The following is a 26,843-nucleotide window of genomic DNA, read 5'->3' as shown; positions in this document are numbered from 1 at the left end:
CCACTATGTTCATAGCAGCCTTATTTATAATAGCCAGAAGCTGGAAAGAACCCAGATGCCCCTCAACAGAGGAATGGATACAGAAAATGTGGTATATTTACACGATGGAGTACTACTCAGTTATTAAAAACAATGAATTCATGAAATTCCTCTATTTTTATTTTTTTAATTTTATTTATTTTTAATTTTTCTTTCTTTCTTTCTTTATTTATTTATTTTGGTTTTTTTGAGACAGGGCTTCTCTGTGTAGCCCTGGCTGTCCTGGAACTCACTCTGTAGTTCAGGCTGGCCTCGAAACTCAGAAATCCGCCTGCCTCTGCCTCCCAAGTGCTGGGATTAAAGGCGTGGGCCACCACTGCCCAGCTAATGAAATTCTTAAGCAAACTGGATGGAGCTAGAAAATATCATCCTGAGTGAGGTAACCCAATCATAAAAGAACACATAAGGTATATATTCGCTGATACGTAGATATTAGTCTAAAAGCTTGGAACACCCAAGATACAACTCACAGACCCCATGAAGCTCAAGAAGGAAAACCAAAATGTGGATACTTTGATCCTTGTTGGAATATGGATCAAAATACCCATGGCTCACAGACAATCAATAGACTAAGTATAGGGTCCCCAATGGTGCAGCTAGAGAAAGGACCCAAGGAGCTGAAGAGGTGTGCAGCCCTGCAGGAGGAACAATATTATGTACCAACCAGAACCTCTAGAGCTCCCAGGGACTAAACCACCAACCAAAGAGTACAAATAGAGGGACCCATGGCTCCAGCTACATATGTAGCAGAAGATGATCAATTCAGACATCAATGAGAAGAGAGGACATTGTTCCTGTAAAGGCTTAATTCCCCAGAATAGGGGAAATGCAAGTCAGAAAACTGGGGGAGAAGGGTAGTGAGCAGGGGGAGGGGGGATTGGATAGGGGGGGTTTCAGAGGAGTAATGCTGAAAGGGGATACCATTTGAAATGTAAATATCAAATATCAAGCAAATATCAAGGAAAAAAAATAAATATGAAATCTGTGTGTAAAATGAGAACTAAAAATTACATTGAAATTTCATCAGAAAAAAAGCAGGAATTATAATAAATTAGACTTTATCAAAGTTAAACAGTTTCTTTTCCACATGTGGCTTTTTATACATTTTATAAATATTTAGCACTGTATGAATATATATGAATATATATATAAATAAAAGAGTAATATATACATAAAACTATACATATTTTATCCTTTTATTAAGCAAGTTCTTAAGAGTATTGCAAATCTGAGTTTCATTTTTCTCATACAGAGTTTCATTTTGTAAGTGAATATCAATAAAAACTGTAAAATTATGATAAAAAATAGATTAATGTGTCTGATAAAATGACTGGTTGGCAGGTGGCAAACATGGTGGTGCATGCATTATGGTCTCAGTTACTTGAGAGGTTAAGGTGTGCTGTGGAGGGCTGGAAGGATTATTGAGGCAGAGACTCAGGTAACACTAAGAGCCCATATCATAAATAGAAAACTGGGCTAGCATGATGACTCAGTGGGTAGCGGTGCCTTCCACCAAGGCAGACAGCCTGAGTCTGATCCCTGGACCCACATGGCGGAAGGAGAGTCAACTCCCGTGGGTTGTCTCCTGACCTTCATATGTGTCCACATATATACAAATATAAATAAATTAATGTAAAAAGTAATTTAAAACAAGAAAGAAAACCGAAACAACAGTGACAGCGATGAATAAGACTAACTCTCCCAGGCTGGAGAGGGCTTAGCAGTTAAGAGCACTGATTGCTCTTCCAGAGCTCCTGAGTTCAATTCCCAGCATCCATATGGTGGCTCGCAAACATCTGCAATGGGATCCAATGCCCTCTTCTGCTGTGTCTGAAGACAGCAAAGTGTACTCATATACATAAAATAAATGAATAAATCTAAAAAAAAAAAAAGAAGACTAACTCCCCCAAAGAATAAAGCTTATTTTCACTTGTTTCTCTATTTAGAACACTATTATAATGTCATTTTGATATTCATTCAATAAAAATCCAATCTAACAAGCAACGCATTAACTAGAAGTCACTGCTGGGCGTGACAGCATAGTCCATGATGTGAGAGGAAGAGCAAGAGAATCAGGAGAGCAGGGCTGCCTTGGGACCCAGAGGAAGTTCAAGGTCAGCATGGGCTACCTGAGACTTTGTCTCGGACAACACAACAACGATGACAACAAGAGGGAGGGAGGGCAGGAGGGAGGGAGGGAAGGGCGGGCAGGAACATACCTAGAGAAGCCAAGTCGGAATACTGTCCACTGAGAAGGAATAGGTCCACGGCCGCTTGCTGCCCAGAACAGTCCAAGGCCAATTTCTTATAGAAGTCAGTGGATGGTGTCAGGTGTATTTCCTATTAATTGTAGAATATAAAGAGAAATTTTTAAATTCATCAAAAAAATAAATCCATAGTCAGGTTAATACCATAGTGTTAAAGTACTTGCTGAGGGCTTATGTTTATTCTGTTTACTATTTAGAAGAAATAAATAAGAAAAAAAGAAAGGAAAGAAAACCTTCTATTACAGTAATTATTATTTTATAGTAATTATTAACTTTGTAATAATAATGACATTAAAAGACAAAGGTAAGGATTATTTCCAGTTTAGCCTAGTAACGTCTCCATCTGATGAGGATGCTACTGATCCCATGTGCACAGTTAGTCTCTTCATTTACAGAGAGACAGGATGGAAGGAATCAGTTTCTCAAGGGCAGCCTCTCTCTCTAATGGGCGTTAGGACTTAAGCTGTCTGGCCAGGAATGACATGGGAACTAAGTTATATGGTTTCTTATCTTTTTTGGAAATGCAAATTCCTAACCCTCTTACACAAAAGGAGCTCCGAAGCAATCCCTGGCTGTTAGGTGGTTAGACTGTCAAATTATGACCATTTTCTTTCTTTTTTATTTTTATTTGGTTTTTTGAAACAGGGTTTCTCTGTCTATACCTGGCTGTCCTAGAATAATTCACTCTGTAGACCAGGCTGGTCCCAAACTCACAGAGACCTAATTGCCTCTGCCTCCCAAGTTCTGGGACTATTTGTAATGGTCATTTTGGTTCCACTTTGCCCCTAGTAAATTCTCTTGGTCTTCCAGACATTCTTATCAAAGCAGGTTGGATTTCTAACAGCCTAATATATTAAAGATAATAAAGCACAGATATATGAGGCAGGTGTAGAAAATGATAGGATAGTTATGTAGAAACAGAAGTGAAACTCTTTACTCATTACCAACAGTCCCTCCTCCTCACAGCTGAAAAATAAAACAAATGGAAAACAAGCTCTGGTCAAAAGGACAGCTCAGGCACAGACCAGGCCATCCTCTTGGTGGTCTAACCTTAGCAGATGACCTTTGGTTGGGTTCCTCTCGTGGTTTCAGGGCTCCTACACCAAGCGTTGGGAGTTGTGTTTGGAAGACAGACATTCGACCACCGGTTGGTGACATCAGCTTAAATGCAGCCTGAAGTGCAGGACCCAAGGCACTCTGGGTCTCCAGCGTCTTAGTAAACATTTGTGGCAACGTTTTCAGTAAATCTTGGACAAGCTTGTGAAATAAGCAAGAAGACTCAAGAATGTTACAATGAAATTTTTTCACAATATATCATTATTTAATACAATAGACAGGACAATGGATCATGATGATGGTCTGTGAATCTATGGACACTACAATAAACAATGAAGTTGGTCAATGACAAGAAAGCCATTTTAAATAAACATTATAAATTGGCAAGCAAGACATCAGAACTGGGGCCTTACAGTTCCTGCACATGCAATAGTCCAGCAAGACTGTAAGTCCAGAATGGATGTAAAAGACCCATCACAATTTAGAAGATTATCTACTTTAATGCCACAAAACATGGCTTTCTCTATCACCTTTGCAAACTTTATTCTTTTAAGTTCCAAAGTGAGTTTAACTCTTTCCTGTTGCAAAATCTAAGATATCCAGTACCGATGCAAACTAGTGGTGTTACTACAAAAGAAAAACAAAGTCAAAACCAACTGCCTATTAAGTTAGGTTGTACAAATAAGAAAATTAATGGGGAAAAATACTCTGTGCTACAGCACAGTCTCCAGACAACAGTGGAGAGCAGACTTGCTAGTTAAATGTTACCCTACGGCATATGTGCAGGTACAGGGTAGACACATCCCCCCTTCAGACACATTCTGTTCACCTCTCACTGTATTATGTCATGGCAATTTCCAGGCAGGTAATAAGAGTTTCTTCTGAACTGACCCAATGACACTCTGTGAATCAGAAAAGCAAAAGCACTGAGAGCAGCCTGGCTATGTGCTTCCGCAGTGACCAGCAGCGTTCTTTCAGCAACCCTCCCTCTTCCCACACAGCCTGGCCTGCGTGACAGGCCCCTCCAGGCGCTCTTCCCGAGGGAAGAGACTCGATTTCAGTTCCACCAGAGAACCTGCTGCCTTAGAGTAAAAACAACCAGTACAAGGCTGACCTCAAGAACTGCCCGTCTAATGAGTGTAAACTAAGAGTAGATATAAAGCGCTACACAGCCTAAAATCAAAGAAAAGCAAAACTTAAAAAAGTTCATTCCAGAAATATGCATTCAGTGTTAACCGTAAGCCTGGCAGGTAGGAAGGCGTGCCTTACCTCTTTGCTTTCGTTTAAGTTTACTAGTAAGTTCTCTGGCATAGGTATAAAAACATCTGAAAGAGTAAAGAAGCATTCATTTTATTATTTATTTCTCTTTCCTCTTCATTTTTTTAGACAGGATTTTACTGTACAGCCCTGGAACTCTTAAAGTAGACCAGTCTGCCCTAAAACTCACAGAGATCTACCTGCCTCTGCCTCCCAAGTGCTAGGATGAAAGATGCATAGTAACTACGCCTTGCCAAAGACACATTCTGAGTATGAGAAAGACAGCTGTGGGGTTGGAGAGCCGGGTCAACAGTTAAGACCATTAGCTGTTCTTCTAGAGGCCCCAGCTTCAGTTGCAAGTACCCATGTGGCTCGCTACTATTGTAATTCCAGTTCCAGGGGATCCAATACTACTTTCTGGCATAACTCTGAAGGCACTTGATGGAACATACAGTAATGCTTTCTTTTTATCTGAAGTAATAATTTACTAATATTTTTTGTATTAGGGTCTTTTTCAAATCACCATCAGTACTAATGTCTTTCATGTTCCTGCTAGGATGGCCCATTAAGCCCCACTTAAAGTGTTCACTACTTTTCAAAATCCCAAAATATACATTCCTGTAAACAAATGCATGGTCAGGCCTATCACAGAAATACCTGAGTTCCTGGTACCAACTTTTCTCTTAGTTAGGGTTCCCATTGCTGTGAAGAGAAACCATGACCAAGGCAAATCTTATAAGGGACAAATGTTTTTTGTTGTGCAGGCAATGCTTCTTTCTAAAGGAAACTGCACAGCAGTGCCCCTACTAATGGTATACAGAAGCGGGTGAACTAGAAGGCACTCCATCACTTCAGGTGAGCCTCTCAGAATATCCAGTCTTTCATTTACTTGTTTGGTAGTGTTTTTTGCTATTGTTTGTTTGTTTAATTTTTTAATACCCACATGTTGTCTATGCCAGTGCAGTGGGGGTGGGGAGGTAAAAGACAGTTTAGAGTAGCATCTTCAGAAATACCACCTACTTCCTTTGAAATAAGATCTTTCATTGGCCTGGAGCCAATCAATTAGGCTAGACTGCCTGGCTAGCAAGGTCCAGGGATCCACCTGACTTTGCCCTTCAAGCCTGGGATTCCATAGGCAGGAACAGACCCACAGCTCCCAAGGCAGGCACTTTTCTGACAGAGCTATCTCCTTAGCCCCTCATTTGGTTCTGAGACAGGGTCTGACTAGGTAGCCCAAACTGGCCTGGATCATCTTTCTGTCTTCTAGTGCTGAGACCACAAGTATACACTACAGTGTCCAGCTTATAAATCACTGTTAAAAGAAAAAGAAAAACTCCTGCTTAAGGCCAGCCTAGTATGCATGAGATCTTGTCTGAAAACAAAAATGTTTTACTAATGTTTAGTACCTTCATAAAAATCCTTACATTTTCATAGATGAGAAAATGAACATGTAAATTCTTTATAATTCTTCATGCACACATGTTCTCTTCCTAGTTTGATTTCATTGAAGAAAAGGAAATTTAATTCCTAAGAAAAATATATTTTGAATTTATTCTCCACATTAAATTCATTTTTAGGGTTGGAGTCACAGCCCAGTAGGTTAAGAAATTTGTTCTTCAAAGAAGATGCTAATTCAGATCCTAGTACTCATGTCAGGAGGTTACAACTACCTGTAACTCCAGTTTCAGGGGACCCAGTCTTTGACATTAGCAGACAAAGAGGCACATATTCATGGATAAAATAAATAAATTTTAAAGAAAAACCAACTTATTATCAGGGGCTGGAGAGATGGCTCAGAGGTTAAGAGCACTCCCAGAGGACCTGAATTCAATTCCTAGCAACCACAACCATCTGTAATGGAATCCAATGTCCTCTTCTGGTATGTCTAAAGACAGCTACAGTGTAGTCATATAAATAAAATGAATACACCTTTAAAAAATTCATTATCAGATACATAATTACAAGTATTTTTTCCTACACTATGGGCAGTTTTCCTCTAGAGTATTCCCTGGTAAACTGGTGTTTTGTTTTTCTTTTGCAGTTCTAGGGACTAAACCCAGGGACTTGCATGTGTGAAGGGAGCATTCTATTACTTAGTGAAATCCCAGCCACAAAACCTTTTAAGACAGGGCTTTACTCTACTTCAGGCTGGCTTCAAATCTCTGCAGTTCCTTCCAAAGGCTTGCATTACAGGTCTATGCGACCACACCTATCAAAAGTTCATTTTGTTTTTGAGACAGAGTCACATATATTCTAGACTGTTGTTGACCTTTCTGTGTAGCTAGGGATGAGCTTGCACTTGGATTCTTCTGACTTTAAAAAAAAAAAAAACCAAACAAAAACAAAACAAACAAACAAATAAAAACAGGGCTTTACTATGTAGGCCCAGCTGGTCTGGAACTTGCTGTCTAGAACAAGCTGGGCTGGCCTTGAACTCAGTAATCCAGCTGTCTTAACCTTCTAAGTGCTGGGTTGCCTTTGAGAGTTAAGTGCTAGGATTACAGGTATCACCACTGACTGGCATAGTTACCACACATGGTTTTACGTGGTGTTGGGGATCCTTGAATGTTGGACAAGCACTCACTACTGAACCTCTCCAGTCTTTCAGCAAAGGTTATTTATATATTTGCTTGTGTGCAATATGGGGAGAGGCACAGCATGCATCTGGAGTTCAGAAGACAGCTCATAGGAGTCTGTTTTCTCCATCTACTGTACGGGTTCCAGGTGTCAAGCTCAGGTCAGGAGGGTTGCAGGACAAACATCTTCAACTAGTACGTCAACCTGCCAGCTCAGGGAAAGCTTTTAACATGGAAAACAACCAATTATGTGTTTTTGCTTTCCCCTCTACCTTGCCTGTGTTTGTGTGTTACTTGTAGGAAGTCATCAGAGATCCTCCTGCCTCTGTCTCCCCGGTGGTGGAATTAAAGGTGCTCGTTACCATTGCCTGGCATATTTTTAACTCTTAAATTTACTTCTTTCTGTTTTTTATGAGACAGGGTCTCACTATTTATCCCTTGCTGCCCTGGCACTCACAATGTAATGAGGTTGGCCTTAGGCTGTAGTGAATTTCCTGTCTCCTTCCCAGAGCTGGGATTACAAGCATGTGCTTGTAATTGGTTTACTTCATTTTCTTCAAACAGTACAAGTTGACTCTTCTTTACGTCAGTTTTCCCTCACTGAATAGCCTTGACGTAATAAATCACTGACTGTTTCCCAGGGTCTGTTTTTGAGCTTCAGCGGCTTTCTTTCATCCTATGTCGGTGATGAAGTTCCTTTGCTGTCTGTGAGGCACAGGCAGGAGTTCTCCCACACAGCAACACCTACAGCCCTCAGGTAGTTCAAAAGGAAAGACACAGCCACATCTCCCACAAGCTCTAACATTAAGCTGATTTTGTTTCCTTCCTCGGCAATCATTTCTCCTCTATAACCCTTCTGGTCCCTGATCAAATGATACTGGACTTAAAGACTCCCATAACCCCATCAGCCTTCTCTTCAGCCTGGCCCTGTGGTACACACAAGTTTAAGGCCAGCCTGGGCTATTCAGTGGGTTTAGCTCTAAAAAAAATTTTTTTTCTCTTCATTATACTAGAGTCACATCACACATTCCTGACACACCAAACACCTCAAGAAACATTTCTGAAAGGGCCAACTCTCCAGGCAGTTGAGTGAGTTTGAATATAACACATACCGTCAATATCTGAAACTATTAGCATCTGAGGCTGGGAGAGACCTTCCTGAAGACTGTAGAAATGGATAGTGCTATCAAATGTTATGAAACCGATTTTTGTCCTAGTGTTGCCAGGAAGCCTAGAAACAAATTCACAAAAAAAGTTTTAATCATTGTTCACACATACTCACACTCATACTCACAATCTCTCAATCTCTCAATCTCTCTCTCTCTCTCTCTGCCTCTCTCTCTCTCTCTCCCTCTCTCTGCCTCTCTCTCTCTCTCTCTCTCTCTCTCTCTGCTTGGTGTCACTGTAAGCATGCACTGCAATAGTACAGAGAGTAGCCCAGCATACACAGGTGCTCACAGCAGCCAAGGTTTACCTGCTGTGAAAACACCCTCCCTCAAGCAAATAACCAACAAAAAGCAGCAAAACTGCAGCACTTTAAAATCAGTTACTTCTATAATAAAGGTGTAAATTTTTTTGGTATATGTGATTTAAAAAAAAAAAAGTTTTAAAAACTGGGCCCAAATTCAAGTTATTTTATAGAGAACGCTTGGGACTGGGAATTTAGCTTAGTGGTAGAGAACTTGGCAGACAGGTATAAGGCTCTGGGCTCAGTGTCCAACATCACAGGAAAAAGAATTCTTCAAAAAAAAATTGTGATATGGCATTTTAAACTGCATTGTAGGGCTGGAGAGATAGATTAGTGGTTAAGAACCCTGACTGCTCTTCAGAGGACCCAGTTCGATTCCCAGCACCCACATGACAGCTTACAACTGTCTGTAATTCCAGTTCTAGGAGACTGAATGTTCTCTTCTGACCTTCTCTGGCACCAGGCACACATGTGGTACACACACATACAAGCAGACAAAACACTCATTAAAAAAAAAGAAAGAAAATTACATGCAATATAAATTAAGCTACTACCTCTATTTAAAACAAGTACATAAACTTTTCTATTATTTAATGCCTTTAAGAACAAAGAAGATCAGCCAGGCGGTGGTGGCGCATGCCTGTAATCCCAGCACTCTTGGAGACCGAGGTGGATTTCTGAGTTCGAGGCCAGCCTGGTCTACAGAGAGAGTTCCAGGACAGTCAGGGCTACACAGAGAAACCCTGTCTCGAAAAAAACAAATCCAAAAAACCAAAATAAAAAATAAATAAAAAAAAAAACCCAAAAAGAACAAAGAGGATCAAAAGTATCTTTTAAAGGACCCAACATACAGAACAAACTTTCTTCACGGAGAGGAACAAGCGTCCAGCCTTTCCCATGCTTGGTTCCCATAGATAGCTTAGACTGTGAGATATAAACACACAGGCGGGGCAAGAGTGCCCTTGGCCAATATGAGGGAGTTCCTGAGCTTGTGGGGAATCCGGCCTATCCTGTGTTACACATATAATTTTTATATGTTATATATATCCTGTGAATAGAACATTTAAAACAGCTCTTTTAAGAGACACAACTATGACAACCAAATGGAACACATGTATACTATTTGAACTTTTACTCTAGTGAGGCTATGATGCAAATTGGTTGAGACAAGTAAGAATAAAAAAATAATGAACCAGGTGTTAAAAATCATACCATGGCTAGGCACAGAGCTCATGTCTATAAGTCCAGCACTCAATCAGGAAGCAGGAATCACTCAAAGCAGGAAGACTGACTGCTGAAAGTGTAAGGCCAGACTAACCGAGGCCTGCCTTGACTATAGAGTGCTATCTTACACTTTAAAGGCAAAATGACATGATGGCCAAAATTTGCTTGAATAATCAAGTGGTCCTGAGTGTGGTGATGCATATTTTTAGTCCCAGCAGTAGGGAGACAGAGGCAGGCGGATCTCAGTAAGTTCGAGGCCAGTTTGGTCTACTAGTCTACAAAGTGAGTTCCAGAACAGCCAGGGCTGTTACACAGAGAAACCCTGTTTCAAAAAAACAAAAAAGAAAGAAGGAAAGAAAAGAGTCAAGGAAAGGAGTGAAAGAGGATTCCGTGGAGCAGCCCAGCGGCATGTTGATGGTGATGGCACCAAAGCTGCTCACAGTCCTCTTCACGGTACACAGGGAGGAAGGCCTAAGCGAACCCATCCACGTGGTCCTTCAGAACGTAATTATGTAAGTACCTTTAAAACCACTGGGTTTCACATGCCTTTAATCCCAGCACTGGGGAGATAGAGGCAAGTAGATCTCTGAGTTTGAGGCCAGCCTCATCTACTGATCAAGTTCTCTGTTACCCAGGGCCACACAGAGAAACCTTGTCTCAAAAACAAACAAACAAAACTCCCCAAACCTAACTGTTCATTTTGAAGACACTAGCTGTTTCAAATTAAGCTGAGTTAAGACACTTACAGATCCAGATTGTCTAACAAACTCTGGCAAACTGAATTCAAGTATCCAGTTTCTATTGCGTTGTGAGATACATCAAATACAAAGAGGTACACGGGAGGCTGCGGTGGTCGTAACTAGAAGGAAAAAGAGCTCAGTTAAATCTATACAGCAGTATTACATTTATATTCGCATGATGGGGGTCACATACAACAAAACTACTACATAAATATTATTAAAATGGAGGCAGCAGACGGACCCACTTCCCTGAGCACAGATGCACTTCACACCTACACGGGGGCTACGTAAGGCCTAAGGTAAACTGTTTAAGCAGGCCTTTAGAACATACTTATACACGTTTGAGAAAACAAACTGCTCATTTGAAGATACTATCCATCTCAAATTTAAAGAAAGAGAAGTGTCTGGCATAGCTCAGAAGAGACTTCTCCAGGCAGGAAGGCACACACGTGTCACAGGGCTTCCGGCAGTGTGGGCAATGCTCTCAGTGTGCAGTTTGCTGCTGCCATGTGCAGGCAGCCTGGAAGGCAGAAGGGGATGCTGGGGCCCCTGCAGGTGGAGCTACAAGATGGTTGCCACCTCTCCTGAGGTGCTGAGAATCAAATCTAGGTCCTCGGGATGTCTACCAGGGTTTTTAACTCCTGAGCCATCTCTGCAGCAACCAATGATACAGCCTTCATCCAAATAGTACTAATACAACTGGTTTACCTCATAATTGTTTGATAATGTATACATTTATGTTTGCTTGATTTGTCTACTGAACACATTTCTTCTTTTTCTCCTCCTCCTCTTCTTTAATGTTTTTCAAGACAGGGTTTGTATGTATCCCTGGCTGTCCTATGTTATTATGTAGAACAGGCTAGCTTTCAACTCAAGAGATCTACCTGCCCTTACCTCTTAAATGCTGGGATTAAAGTTGTATAACACCACACCCAGCAGATGCTTGGGTTCTTTAATTTGGCAGAGAATTGTTACCAATAACTTCAGTGACTCAATTAAAAAAAAGAAAGACTGAACCCTTATAAATTATATAGTAAAATAGACTAAATCTCACATATAGGCTATAAAATAAGATTACTCTATACATCCCTACCAGGGAGACAGCTCTCCTGAAGTGCTGCCACAGAAGCATGAGATCCAAGTTTAATCCCAGAACCCATGCGAAGAATCTAGGCTGGCGGCATGAGTCTGTAATCAGGACGAGGAAGCAGGGAAAGGAGCAACCCTTGGGCTTTCTAAGCATGAGCCTAGCCTCATCAATGAGTGTGAGGTTAAAAAGAGATCCTATCTCAAAAAACCAAGGTGGGTTGGCTTAGTGATGCATGCCTTAAATCCTAGCTTCTCTCAGGAGGCAGAAGCAGGTGGATCTCTATGAGTTCAAGATCAGTTTGGTATCAAGTGTTCCACGACAGGTCAGAGCTACACAGTGAGACCTTATTCAAACGAAAAGCAACTAGCATGATGGATGGCACCTGAAGCATGATTCAGGAGGCTGATCTTTGGTTTACATGCGTGCGCGCGCGCACACACACACACTCACACTCACACACACAGAAAAATAGAGAACTATGCTCATTAGACAAGTCAAGCTGGTGTTACATGTTAGCATCATTTCCATATTCCTTTTTGCTTAGATACAATTAAGGCTCAGTAAAGAGTATCAAGAGACCTCGGCTTTTTGGGTTTTTTAACTTTTTGTGTATATGTGAGTATCTGCACGAACATACGTGCACTGCTTACATGCAGTACACATAAAAGACAGAATAGAGCCTCAGATCCTCTGAAACCACATTTACAGGACATTGTGAGCTGCCACATAAGTGCTGGGAACTGAACTTAGGTCCTCTGCAAGATCAGTCAGAGCTCTTAACCCTAGCCCCTTTGGGTTTGTTTGTTTGTTTGTTTGTTTATTTTTGGTTTTTTAAGACAGGATTTCTCTGTGTAGCCATGGCTATCCTGGAACTCACTCTGTAGACCAGGCTGGCCTTGAACTCAGAAATCCACCTGCCTCTGCCTCTGCCTCTGCCTCCCAAGTGCTGGGATCAAAGGTGTGCACTCCCACTGCCTGGCACCTAGCCCCTTTGTTAATGACTTCTTTATTTTTACTTTATGTGCATTAGTGTTTTGCCTGCATGTATGAATGTGCAAGGATGTCAGATCCCCATGAAATGGAGTTACAGGAGTTGTAAGCTGCCTTGTGGATGCTGGGAATTGAACCTGTGTCCTCTGGAAGAGCAGCTAGTGCTCTTTAACTGCTGAGTCATCCTTCCAGCCCCAAAGCTCTTAACCCCTAAATATATCTCCAGCCCATTTTCTGTTTGTTTTTTGAAAATGATTTAATATGGCCCACACTAGCCTAACTCCAGTGTAATTCAGGCTTGAACTAATCCTCCTGCCTCTACCACCTGAATGCTAAGATTATACTGAATTATTTATAAAGCACATAAGTCTGATTTAACTGAGATACAAATATGATCCCAATATTATTACAAATTTCTTGATATAGACAAGATACAAAAGTAGAATTTCACACACACCTTTACTCTCTGAATATTGTAATCTAACTACATGCGTGTATGTGCATGACATGTGCGTATAATGTGTCTATGTGTAGGTATATGCACATCATAGCCCATGTATGGAAGTCAAAATGTCGTATCAGGTTTTCCCCTCACAGCTTTGTGTGGGCTCTGGGAGGTGACTCAGGTCATCAGGCTTGTAGAGCAAGCATTTCTACTTTTGAACAAATACTTTCTCAGCTAAGAAAGAGAACTTTGTTAAAAGATATTATATTATTTTACTTAAAGTGCAGTGTAATGGCTGGGGCTATGGCTTGTAACTATAATCACATTACTTGGAAGTCTAAAACAGAATCATAGGAACTTTGAAGCTAGCCTCAGTTAACAAGCAAATACCAGACCATCCACAGCTACATAGTACATCAAAAACAAACAAAACAACCAACACACCCTGCTCTAGAAAGAAAGAAAAAGAGCGCTCACCATGTACTCTGAAGGGGCCATAAACTCAATGGTAGCATTCTGGACCTCAGGTCTTCTGTGAGGTTCTCCATAAACTCTGGTTAAAGGGTTGTACATGAATTCTTCAGGAACTGTGCAACACAAACAATTTATTAACAAAGGGATTAATTCAATACCTTGCATTTTTATTAATTTAGTGTTGTAATTAATTTAATCCAAGTTAAAAATAAAGGAACAAATTGAGTTTTTCAAAACTATTCAAACTCCTCCTGTGACAGATGGCAGTAAGAGGCTTCACAGACAACCACAATCACTGTGACTTTCTCAGCACCCAACGTCTTGTCGAAATCCTTATGGCTCATTTACAAATAAGCTTGAAAAGATGATTAAAGAGTCATTAAATGCCCATTGTTCTTCAGAAATCTCCCAACTGTATAGACGTTAACCTTTGACCCAGAAGGCTGCTCCTAGAGTGAGGCGACTCTCCCGGGTAGAGCCGTAAGGCATCAGCAAGTTAAATCAGCACCAATTGCTTTTATACAGCACCAACCGCCTGCCTCTACTTAAAATTCGCTATGCTCAGAGTATGTTAGTAATTACCTGTCATTAAACCTAGGTTCCCAGTAATTGTTTAAAGATTAAAATACTGGGCTGGAGAGATGGCTCAGTGGTTAAGAGCACTGACTGGTCTTCCAAAGGTCCTGAGTTCAAATCCCAGCAACCACATGATAGCTCACAACCATTCGTAATGAGATCTGACACCCTCTTCTGATGTGTATGAAGATGGCTACAGTGTACTTAGATATAATAATAAGTAAATCTTGGGGTCAGAGAAAGTAGGGCCAGAGCAAGCAGAGGTCCTGAGTTCAATTCCCAGCAACCACATGATGGCTCACAACCATCTGTACAGCTACAGTGTACTCGTATACATAAAATAGATAAATCTTTAAAAAATAAATAAATAAAAATAAAAAAGATTAAAATCCTTAGGCTGGGGGACTCAAAAAACCCAACCACACAAATTCATGAGGTGGTGCATGACTGTAATCTCAGCGCGTGAGAGACAGGCCAGGGCATCACCACCAAGCTAGACACACACGATGAAGAAAATAGCAAACAAATCACAACAAGCACAATCAACCTAAAATCGTTATGCACTCAAAGGGTAAACTATAGTTTACTAAGCAGCTCAGCAGCATACACAGCAGGCTACAGCCTTTACCACTGCTTCAGTCCTTCATTACTCCACTTTTTTTTTTTTTTTTTTGGTTTTTTGGATTTGGTTTTTTTTTTCCAGACAGGGTTTCTCTGTATAGCTCTGACTGTCCTGGAACTCATTCTGTAGACCAGGCTGGCCTCAAACTCAGAAATCCGCCTGCCTCTGCCTCCCAGAGTGCTGGGATTACAGGCATGCACCACCACCGCCTGGCTACACTTCAGATTTTAAAGGTGAACTTAACACTAATTATATCACAAGGACTCCCACTGTGCTCCCGGTAATTATATCACAAGGACTCCCACTGTGCTCCCGGTTGGCCCGGTATTTATTGCTATGTAACCTGGTCTGGCATCTAGCTTGGTGGTGATCCCCTGGCCTCAGTCTCTCACTGAATTTTTATAAAGTAAAAAATATACTTGGTCTTGTTTTGTAGCCCAGGCTGGCCTTGGCCTCCACAAAGGCTCAGATTACAGGCATGTGACACCAACTCTTAATGAAATTTCTTTCAGAAAGACATTTAAAATTTTCCCTTCTGTCTTTTTGAGTCAAGGTCTTATGGAGGCAACCCAGGTTGACCTTGAATTCTCTGTATAATACTCAGGACGACCTTCTGTCTCTGCCTCTCAAGTGCTAAGAATTCAAACAGAATGCTGTTGGTTACATGATATCTTCAAATATAAATTATACAGTAGTTACTGAGAATGCACCTCTTCGGTTACTGATCACAGGGCATTCAACTGACGGAGGACTGCCATACTCTGTCCAACAGCAGTGAGGGCAAAAAGCAGCCGGTATTCTATGGGTTTATTTTCTTTTGTCCTGGGGGTGGTGGTGGTGGAAGTCACACAAAATAATTTCAAAATAAAGTATTTCTGGCCAGAGAGAGTTGAGCCGGCAGAGTGCTGGGCTAACACAGAGGAAGTCCTGGGCTCAATCTCCAGCATATCATAAACTAGGATCAGCAGCATATACCTATAACGCCAGCACCTGGTAGGTAGAGGAAAGAGGTTTCAGAAGTTCAGGGCATCCTTAACTACACAGTGATTTGAGACTAGCTCAAAATAAAACAAAAATCTTAAACCATTCTGTGAACTATTCCATTTATATGCTCAATGTAATAAATGTAAAATATAGTCTCAAAATGATAATTATCCCATTTCTGCCCCACAGCATATACGTATTTCTAAGTATAAAGGTGTAAAAAAAGTGTTAGCTATCGAACTAAGGAACTGATTATCTGTACACCAAGTTAATAAAAGGACTGTTTTTCTTTGAGCTAGACTTTCATCATTCCTATCAGACTTGTTAATGGCTACGATTACAGGATCATGTCCTACTTCTATGTCTATTAAGATAGGGTCTCTCTGTAGATCAGACCAGTCTCCCACTCAGAGATCTACAGGCCTCTGCCTTAGGAGTTCAGAAATTAAAATGGTGAACCACCATGCCTGATTCTCTTGTCATTTCATATTTTTATTATCTGGTTTCTCTACATGGCAAATAAAAATCAGGAAATGTTTTAAGGAGCCAGGAGACAGCGCACCTGTTAGGTGTGTGCACTGCTCTTGCAGATGACCCCAGTGCACTTCCCCTCACCCATAACAGGCAGCTCACAGCCACCCGTGACTCCAGTTGCAGAGGAAGCAGATGCCTCTGGCCTCCAGGGCCTGCATCCACCAGAGACTCATACCTACACATGTACACACAATACAAATATGGGCTTATTTTTTTTCCCCTTGGTTTTTTCCAAGACAGTTTATCTGTGTAGTCCTGGCTGTCCTGGAACTCACTCTGTAGACCAGCTAGCCTTGAACTCAGAGATCCGCCTGCCTCTGCCTTCTGAGTACTGGGATTAAAGGTATGTGTTACCCAAACAAAGCAAATTATGTTTGTCATCCAAACAAAAAAATTTTTTTTATTTCAAGCTAAGAAAATTTTCAAAAAATCTTACCATCATTGACTCGATAACATAAATTACATTTCCACCTTCTCTGATCAAGAAAGTTGACGAAAGGGTTGATGTAAGTCCGGCATGAACGGCATCTCACAATCGTACTGGAGGTGACCACAGGTAATTGCTGAAAAAAATATAGAACTAAGGTGTTAGTCCATCTGGAAATGACTAGTGAGACTTTAACTTTGGAGTGAAAGCTAGTACAGAAAGTGTGGGCACTGATGCTCACACTTAGGGCCTCTGTGCTAGAGGAAACTCAGGAGGGCAGCAGCAAGTCTGAGGCAAGTCTGGGCTACAAAGCAAGAACTAATCTCACACCACCACATGTGGGTAGAATCCACAAGGAAATGTATCTATTAGAAAACTGCTCCTCTTTCCATTAAAAATTCTCACTGCAGAACCAAGGCAGTGCACAGTACACATGATACAATGTGTTTTCAGGGCAGATGGAGAAGGAAGTATTCTCTTTTGACTAGAGAGGTCTCACCATGTTACCTAGGCTAGTTTCAAACTCCTGAACTCACATAATCCTTCTGTCTCAGCTCCCAGGAAAGAAAGTACATTCTAAAACAATGAAAAATGAAACTGTTACAGATTTTTAATTTTATATTAAGAGGTCTACTTAATTAACTGTGTGGTGGTGGCCTATTATGCCTTTAATCGCAGTACTTTGGAGGAGGCAGAACTTTCTTTGAGTTCCAGACCAGCCTGGTATCCAATGTGAATTCCAGGACAGCCAGGGCTACACAGAGAAATCCTATCTCAAGAATGCATTTTTAAAAAAGTCTTTAGCCTGGCAGTGGTGATGCATGCCTGTAATCCCAGCACTTGGGAGGCAGAAGCAGGCAGATTTCTGAGTTCGAGGCCAGCCTGGTCTACAGAGTGAATTCCAGGACAGCCAGGGCTACACAGAGAAACCCTGTCTCAAAAAAACCAAAAAGTCTTTAAGGGTTTTCATCTCTATTAAGAGTTCTGGGTCAGGGATCTACAAGCACTTTGCAGTAGAAGCCTGACAGCCTGCATTTGATTCTCAGAGCCCATGTCAAAAACTGGATGGTGAGGCAAGCACCTGTAACCCCACCAATCCTATAGCGGGGTAGGAGGGAGACACAGGAGAATCACCCAGAAATTCTTAGGCCAGCTAGCCCAGAGTTCACAGCACAGCAGAAGCAAGAGCAACCCTGTCTCAGTAAGGCTGGGAGGTGAGAACTGACTCTCAAAAGCTGTTCTTATCTCCATCTACATGCATTTGAACTCATACAGCTACATTCTACACACAGACAATGGAAAAATAAAAAATAGAAATTTTCAGTCTTAATCTTAAAATACTTCAATAAGGGAAGCTGAGCACTGTTGCCCATACCTGTAACTCTAGCACTTTAAAGGCTGAGGCAAGAGGATTCTTTTTTTTTTTTTTAAACATTTAGTTTAGATTTACTTATTTTTGGCCTACATGTATGCATGTGCACTTTATGAGTGCCTTGTCCCTGTGGAGATCAGAAGAAGGTGTCTGACCTCCAGGAACTACAATTAAAGATTTATATATATATATATATATATAATATTTATTTATTTATTATTATATGTAAGTACACTGTAGCTGTCTTCAGACACACCAGAAGAGGGTGTCAGATCTCTTTACTAATGGTTGTGAGCCAACATGTGGTTGCTGGGATTTGAACTCAGGACCTCTGGAAGAACAGTCAGTGCTCTTAATCACTGAGCCATCTCTCCAGCCCTAAAGATTTTTTTTTTTAAGATTTTTTTTTTTTTTTTTAATGTTTTTTGGTTTTTTGGATTTGGTTTTTCTCGAGACAGGGTTTCTCTGTGTAGCCCTGGCTGTCCTGGAACTCACTCTGTAGACCAGGCTGGCCTCGAACTCAGAAATCCGCCTGCCTCTGCCCTCCCAGAGAGCTGGGATTACAGGCGTGCGTCACCACCGCCCGGCTGCTAAGATTTATTTTATTTATATGAATACAATATAGCTGTCTTCAGACACACCAGAAGAGGGCATTGGATCCCATTACAGATGGTTGTGAGCCACGAAGTGGTTGCTGGGATTTGAACTCAGGACCTTCAGAAGAGCAGTCAGGACTCTTAACCGCTGAGCCATCTCTCCAGCCCCAGCAAGAGGATTCTTAACAGTTCAAGGCCAGTCTGAGCTACATAACAAGCAGCAGGCCACTCAGGGCTACTACAGGGCACAACAGCATCTTCAAGCAAACAAATAAGGTCAATAAAGGAGTTGGGTAGTCTAACTCAGGTGTGCAGTACTGGTCTAGTATGCATGAGACCCTCATTATAATCTCCACTATCACAACTGAAATCAACCTATCCAACAATAAAACCCACACACTGATATTCAGCATGTGATCATATTTACGTCCTGGTCAATTAGGACATAAGTGATCTTCATTTTTTTTGGATTATGGAACAACTTCTATTTTATTTATTTTATTTTATTTATAAACTTAGAGCAGTTGACTTCACTCCAGGAGTAGCAGAGTTGGGAAGCTGGGAGAAACGATTTTTTTTTTAAAGATTTATTCATTTGGGCTGGAGAGATGGGTCAGTGGTTAAGAACACCAACTGCTCTTCCAGAGGTCCTGAGTTTAATTCCCAGCAATCACATGGTGGCTCGAAACCATCTATAATAGGGTCTGGTGCGGTCTTCTGGTGTGTCTGAAGAGAGCAATGGTGGTGTACTCATATGTATAAAATAAATAAGTGAATATTAAAAAATATTATTTATTTATTATATGTAAGTACACTGTAGCTGTCTTCAGACACACCAGAAGGCGAGATTTTATTACGGATGATTGTGAGACACCATGTGGTTGCTGGGATTTGGAATCTTTTTTGTTTTGGTTTTTGGATTTGGTTTTTTCAAGACAGGGTTTCTCTGTATAGCCCTGGCTGTCCTGGAACTCACTCTGTAGACCAGGCTGGCCTCGAACTCAGAAATCCGCCTGCCTCTGCTTCCCAGAGTGCTGGGATTACAGGCGTGCACCACCACTGCCAGGCTGAACTCAGGAATCTTTGGAAGAGCAGTCAGTGCTCTTAACCACTGATCCAGCTCTCCAGCCCAGGAGAAACTATTTTAATGGTAATTTACAACTAAAATAAATACTCAAAACCCTCATTTCCTCCTGAGTGTTGGAATCGCAAGTGTGTATCACTAAGCCTGGATCCATCTTTTTAGTTCTGTCCATCTATGTAGCATCCCTTGGATTTCTCAATAATACTTTGCTTACCTTGTTTTCAACAAATGTTATAAAAATAATAATGGCCGGGCAGTGGTGGCGCACGCCTGTAATCCCAGCACTCTGGGAGGCAGAGGCAGGCGGATTTCTGAGTTCGAGGCCAGCCTGGTCTACAGAGTGAGTTCTAGGACAGCCAGGGCTACACAGAGAAACCCTGTCTCGAAAAAAACAAATCCAAAAAACCAAATAAATAAATAAATAAAAATAATAATGTTGGTTGAATCAGAAATTAAAAAAGAAAATAACTCTGTCATATAACAGACTTTATATTTATCCTTACATTGTTGCAAAGATACTTCACCACTTAGATAATTTCCACATCTATTCTCTCTGAAGAAACATACCACTGGGCTGGCTGTGGTAGCACACACCTTTAGTCCTGTTAATCCCAGGACTCTGTAGGCAGAGGCAGCTGGATCTCAGTGAGTTCCAGGCCAGCCTTGTCTACAAAGAGGGCTTCAAGACACACACAAAAAAGAAGCGTACCACTAGGTCCTTGAAAGGGTGGAGCAGCAGCCCTAGTGGGAGCTTGGCTTTGTTCAGTAAGGCCTGAGTCTGAGGGACATTAGTCAGTGTGCATCGAAACAACCTGTTGGGGGAGAAAAAAAAAAGGACATGTCGGTTGCTGCTGCATTCATAATTTTAGGACAAAAAGAAAAAGAAAAAAGATAAAAGGTACCTATCTTAATACTCTGGTTATTAGATCAAATTACAAATGAATTACAGACCTTTTAAATTTTTGTATTAAAATATTTAAATTGCCATGTGTGACCACACATAACTAGGAATCCAGCATCTAACATGGGGAGACTATGTCTCTAGAAACTAACCATAGGCTGGGCAGTGGTGGTGCATGCCTTTAATGCCAGCACTCAGGAGACAGAGGCAGGCGGATCTAAGTTCCAGGGACGTTACACAGAGAAACCTCAAAAAACAAACAAAAAGAATAGGTTCATCCTGGTAAAACAGTCTGGACTAGTAATTAATTTTACCTTGAAATTAGTAGGTAATGATTCAAATTCTCAAACAAAAACCTTTTAAAATGAATTAATTACTTAATGTATTTATTATTTCTTAGATAGGTTTTGATATGCTACCTAGGCTGGTCTTGAACTTCTAGGGTCAAGTGATTCTCCTATAACTCTACCAAACAGCTAGGACTGCAGTAGCACACCACTGCACCAGGTCAAAGTTTAGTGAAGAGCAGTCTTACTAAAGCTTTTTAAAATTATTTCAAAATTACAGATTGCATAATTTTTGGATCTTTACAACATACATTTAAATTATTTATGGAATAAAGAGTTGAGTATAATGTCTTCAGATCTGGGAGACTAAGTTAAAGGGAATAAAGTTTGAAGCCAAGCTGGGTGTTGGTGGTACATGTCTTTAATACAGCACTTGGGAGGCAGAGGCAGTCAGATCTTTGTGAGTTCGAGGCCAGTCTTGTCTACAGAGTTTCAGGACAGAGAGGCTAAACACAGAACCCTGTCTCAAAACAAACAAACAAACAAACCTAAACCATGTTGTTTGGAATATAGATATAAAAGTCTTATTCAAGCTAATAAAAGCAACAAGCAATTCAAGGGACATAAACCCACTGTCTTCTCCCTCCCCCTTTTCTTTTTAAGTTCCAGTTAAAAGAGAACACCAAGCCAGGCAAGCTGCAACTTGTATAAGCTGCCATGTTAGTTGGCTTAGAGGTCACACAGGGTGAATAGGAGTCGTGTGGCTGGGAGAAAGCTTCAGAGAACAGTAAGGAAATGCAAAGTGTTAGGGAAAGCATGCTAAAATCACAGGGCAATTCAGAAAGTGGGCAGACTGAGGAAGCAGGATGCTTGCACTCTGTAAGAGACAGCCAACTCCATTTCTTATTTTAGAGCATGCAAATTTCAGGTAAGCAATAACAGAGTCCTATGTTAAACAGACTACCTGGACCGCTGATTCAAACACCTAAAAAAAGCACACCAGACAACCTATGAACATGGATACTGCCATGCTTATCAAAAACAGTATTTGAAGCCTTACTCTGGGTTACAGTTGAGTTTCTGGATGTCTTCAAGCAAATTTGGGACTGGAGGCTGCAATGGTGTCGAAGGAAGCATGTTCCTTTCTTGAAGAAGATTGACAGCTCTTAGACCCTCTGGATGTAGATTTAAACCACTCATGCTTGCAGTTAAATGATTAGCACCTAAGGGAGTCTGCAGACAGTTTTAAAGTGAGTAACTTTTGTATGTCTGTAGGGCTCAGCTAAGGTCTAGAGAAATATGCAATACAGAAGTATTATGAAATATTGTTATTCTAAATGATTATAAAATATTCAAAATATCTTTTAAAAGTTTCTTCATGTTTATATTTTGAGTGAAAAGGTAAAAAAATATACTTAAAAAAAAAGTTTACCTGATTAAAGGCCTGGGGGCCGCTTGGGTAACCGAGGGAGGGAGGTGACATTCCGGCCACAGGTGGAGCATTGTTCTGGTAGCCCGGCGGCAGGGAGGGGTAGGCATAGCCCACACTTCGGCTTGTTTTAGAGTTCTGATTAACAAGCTGTGGTGTTGCTAGAAACAAGGGAACTTTTAAATTCTAGCTTATGTTCCAGATACTTAAAATCACAGTAAAGATCCATTAGATTATGAAAATTATAACTTCAGTTTTTGAATTATTGTTTCATTTATCAACTTAAAGAGAAACAATCATTAGTAACAAGAGCATGATCTCAATTCAATTAATGTAGACTACAGCCATAAACATATAGACAAGTTTAGCATGGTTAATTCACTTCCATATTATATAATATATTTTATATTCAAACTAAATTTTCTTTTTTTCTTTTTTCATTTTTTTTTCCTGAGACAGGGTTTCTCTGTGTAGCCCTGGCTGTCCTAGAACTCACTGTAGACCAGGCTGGCATCGAACTCAGAAATCCACCTGCCTCTGCCTCCCAAGTGCTGGGATTACAGGCGTGCGCCACTACTTTGACTTTCACTTTCGACTACACCCTAAGTTACACTTAGGGACATGGATTTAACATGGTGCCACAGGTTAAGGAGCAGCACCTAAAGCTCCAGCTCCAAGATGAAGAAGCTCAGCGTCTGGAGGGGAAACTGTCGCCAGTGTTCACAGGCTCAGAGCCTGAACTTTCTTCTCTGAGTTCCCTACAACCAACACACATTACTTCTATAATGAGAGAAGAGAAACACTCATAGCATCTCACCCAAGAAGCCGCCTCCTTCAATTTCATCATAAGTACTATGAGCCATCATAGATCCATTATTGGCATTTGATGCAATACCTAAAAGGAAATTCATCAACAAGATTGAAATAAGAATGAATGCTATAGTTTCTTCAAGAAATTAATTACTATCTAAAAATTTAGATAACCTTTGAAAAAAATTTAAATTTCTGCCTATCAAAAATGTCAAATGTTACAAGGTACTGTGGCACATGCCTTTAGAATACGCCTTTAATCCTAAACACTGGGAAGGCAGAAGCAGGCAGAACTCTGAGTTTGAGGCCAGCCTGGTTTACATAGTGAGTTCCAGTACATTGTAAAACCCCATCTCAAAAACAAAACTAATACAAACATGACAAATCTAGTTAGAGAGACTGCTCAGTGGCTAAGAGTACTTCTCGAGGACCTGAATTGGGTTCCCAGAACTTTGCCATAAATGCCTAGGACTCCAATTCCAGAGGAGGGATCTGGTACTTTTTTCTTGTGGGGGGGGGGCACTGCACACATGTGCACATACCCACACATAGACACATACATAGAAATAATGAAAGTAAATCTTTCCAGGGGTCTGATGGTTCAGTTCAAGCCTGACTGATGAGCTGAGTTCACCACTGGGAGACATCTGAACAGAAGGAACCAGCGCCCACAAGCTGTATTCAACACACACACAAATGTAATAAAAGACTAGTGAATAATCTACAGTCCTAGCACTTGGGAGGTGGAGACAGGAAGATGAAGAGTTTGAGGCCATCCTTGGCTACACAGTGAAGCTAGCTAGTGAGGGCTATGTGAGAACCCATCAGAAAGGAACAGAAAGATATGCACAAACAGCTAAACTCCCAAACAAGCAAATGCTGACAAAGACCTGGGGAAGCAGGACTCTTCTTCCACACTGCTACTGGGAATGTGAAACAGTACACTATTACAGAAAAATACCCAAGTGCTTCAAAAAACAAAAATTAGTAATACTGTAATTACTATATCAAAGAGATGCCTGAATTCTCACTTACTGAACAATCCATATAATAGCCAAGATATGAGATGAACTTAAAATGAATAGCAATGAATAAACATAAAGAAACTGGGAAGTATCTCCACAGTTAAGTATTAGCCATAACAGTTAGGATAATACTATGTTAAATGACAGAAGCCAGACACAGAAAGAGAACTAGTATATATTTGTATACTCTCATTCATACACAGAGACTAAAAGAGCTATCTCAAAGAATGAAAGCAGAGAACTGTAACCAGATGATGTTAGCAGAGGTAACAGAGAAGTTGGTTAACAAGTACAGAATTAGTGTTAGGACAGTTTCTAGAATTCTACAAAATATAAAGGTGACTATGTTAAAAACAATTGCAATGTTTTAGAGTATCTTGAAGGCTTTTGTTTATTTTTGAGACAAGCTCTCACTATACAGCCCAAGCTGGCTTCAAATTTAAGATCCTCCTGCTTCAGCTACCACATGCTGATAGGCGTGCACCACCAGGCCTGGTGTAGAAGAGATGCTTATGGCCGGGGATGGTGGCGCACGCCTGTAATCCCAGCACTTGGGAGGCAGAGGCAGGCGGATTTCTGAATTCGAGGACAGCCTGGTCTATAGAATGAGTTCCAGGACAGCCAGGACCACACAGAGAAACCCTGTAAAAACCAAAAAAAAAAAAAAAAGAGATGCTTATAAATGTTCACCAAGCAAAGAAATGTCAAGTGTTTGATGGCAGGTATCCTAACTATATGATGATTTTTACATATTACACATCTATCAAACCATCACACTCTACTCTATAAATATGTACCTTAAATAGTAATTTTAAAAAGCTCAAATGTGAAAATAAAAATGTAAATGCTGTCAGGAGAAGAGCTAGGAATATAGCTTAGTGGTTGAAAGATTGCTTAGCACACACAAGCCCCTGGGTTCAATTTCCAGCACCCACTTAGAGGCTCAAATCTGCCTATAACTCCAGCTGTAAAGAACTTGAATGGCTTCTGGCCTACCTGGGCAGAATGCATGTGGTGCAGACATACATTTGGATACACTTACACAAACACAGAATGAAAGAAGGAAGGTGTGTGTATGTGTTTAAAGGAAGTTGCTGACTGGCTGGCTGGCTGCAGCACAATAGTAGGGTGTTTGCCTAACATGCACAAGATCCTGGGTTTGCTGCTCAGCACTGCAAAACAACAAACAAAAACAAATAAAATAAAGTAAAATGCAAGCCTTTTAAATTTTGCTTTTTGAGATGGGATATCATCATGCACCTTATGCTAGCCTCTAAGTCAGACTCTTAATTGCTGGGATTAAAGGTACATGTGTGCCACCAAATATACAAATCTTTCAAATAACTAAGATGTAGCTGTAACTTTATGGAAAAGAAACATGAGTCTTGGAAGGAACTTTTTTCCCTTACCGATTGAAGAAGGATCCTAATCCCACCCCTCCCACTCTCCCACCCTTCCCCCCTACCCTTCCCCCCCCCCTCCCGCGAGACAGGGTTTCTCTGTGTAGCCCTGGCTATCCTGGAACTTACTCTGTAGACCAGGTTGGCCTTGAACTCAGAAATCCACATGCCTCTGCCTCCCAAGTGCTGGGATTAAAGGCTTGCGCCACCACTGCCCGATCCTAAGTATTTTTAACAGGAATGTATTCTAGAAACCTAATCCTAAGGCATGGGATCCAGACCACATCCGCACTCACTTTTTGCCCTGAACTGAGATTCTGAGCAGGGCTTTGCCTTTCATCCACTTACCCTCTTGACTGGCAGCTGAGTTAACTGAAGGCGGGAGCGCAGCCCGAGGAGGTGTTTTCTGGGGCATGGCGCCCCGGCTGGGAGGCTGGCCTCCAGGGGGAGGGGGCCCAGGAGGAGCTCCCGGCTGAAAAGTGGGAGGCAGAGGTGGAGTCTGTAAGGGAAGTGCAGAACCTATGGAAACATGGGTTTTTCTCGTCATGTAAGAACTTAAGTCAAAGGTTCCAAACAATCTTTACTAAAACCAAGTAGACTTCTAAACCAACATTTTAATAAAAATAGCCATCAATAAATTAATAGAAATATACTACCTTCTTGAGTTTGTAACTCTATGTGCAGAGTCTACATTTTCTAACTCTTCATATCTGTCAGTACTTAAAACAATAAAAATAAACAAGCCACATATAATCTCAGCATTCGGGGGTTGAGATAAGAAGATCAGTCAGCAAGCTAGAAGCCAGCCTGGGCTACATAGTAAGCCCATAGAACGTGTACACACACACACACACACACACTCTCTAGCACCAAATCATCTAGGGTAACAGAATATTCTGATTATCTTCCTCATTAACTGATCATAAAAAACTTTAAGAGGCCATAAGAAATAGTAAGAATAAATTAAAATGAATAAAATTTGCCAATTTTATCATATCAAATAACGAGATCTGTCGCCCTTTTCTGGAGTGTCTGAAGACACCTACAGTGTACTCATATATAATATATAAACCTTTAAAAAAGAAAAGGAGAGAGCCAACTTCTTCAAGCTATCCTCTGACCTTCACACGTACAGCATGACACTCATACATTCACACACTGACAAATAGA

At 40.9% G+C, this 26,843-nt stretch overlaps 1 protein-coding gene across 1 annotated transcript in view; it reads right to left on the bottom strand.

The window, feature by feature from the left end:
- Sec24a (SEC24 homolog A, COPII coat complex component) overlaps positions 1-26,843 on the bottom strand; it is a 71,856-nt gene that overhangs the window by 22,813 nt on the left and 22,200 nt on the right. The window contains exons 3-14 of the mRNA XM_052194545.1: positions 26,022-26,192; positions 23,256-23,333; positions 22,442-22,599; positions 22,070-22,242; positions 20,531-20,633; positions 16,779-16,905; positions 13,630-13,739; positions 10,634-10,746; positions 8,308-8,426; positions 4,632-4,687; positions 3,357-3,563; positions 2,259-2,379 (exon numbers count right to left, since the gene is read on the bottom strand). Coding sequence (XP_052050505.1) covers positions 2,259-2,379; positions 3,357-3,563; positions 4,632-4,687; positions 8,308-8,426; positions 10,634-10,746; positions 13,630-13,739; positions 16,779-16,905; positions 20,531-20,633; positions 22,070-22,242; positions 22,442-22,599; positions 23,256-23,333; positions 26,022-26,192 — 1,536 coding nt within the window. The remainder of the gene's footprint in view (positions 1-2,258; positions 2,380-3,356; positions 3,564-4,631; positions 4,688-8,307; positions 8,427-10,633; positions 10,747-13,629; positions 13,740-16,778; positions 16,906-20,530; positions 20,634-22,069; positions 22,243-22,441; positions 22,600-23,255; positions 23,334-26,021; positions 26,193-26,843) is intronic.

Source organism: Apodemus sylvaticus, chromosome 10 (genome assembly GCF_947179515.1).
Source record: "Apodemus sylvaticus chromosome 10, mApoSyl1.1, whole genome shotgun sequence".
NCBI lineage: Eukaryota > Metazoa > Chordata > Mammalia > Rodentia > Muridae > Apodemus > Apodemus sylvaticus.
Note: the sequence above shows the minus strand (reverse complement) of the source record. Positions and strands in the feature narration are given on the sequence as shown.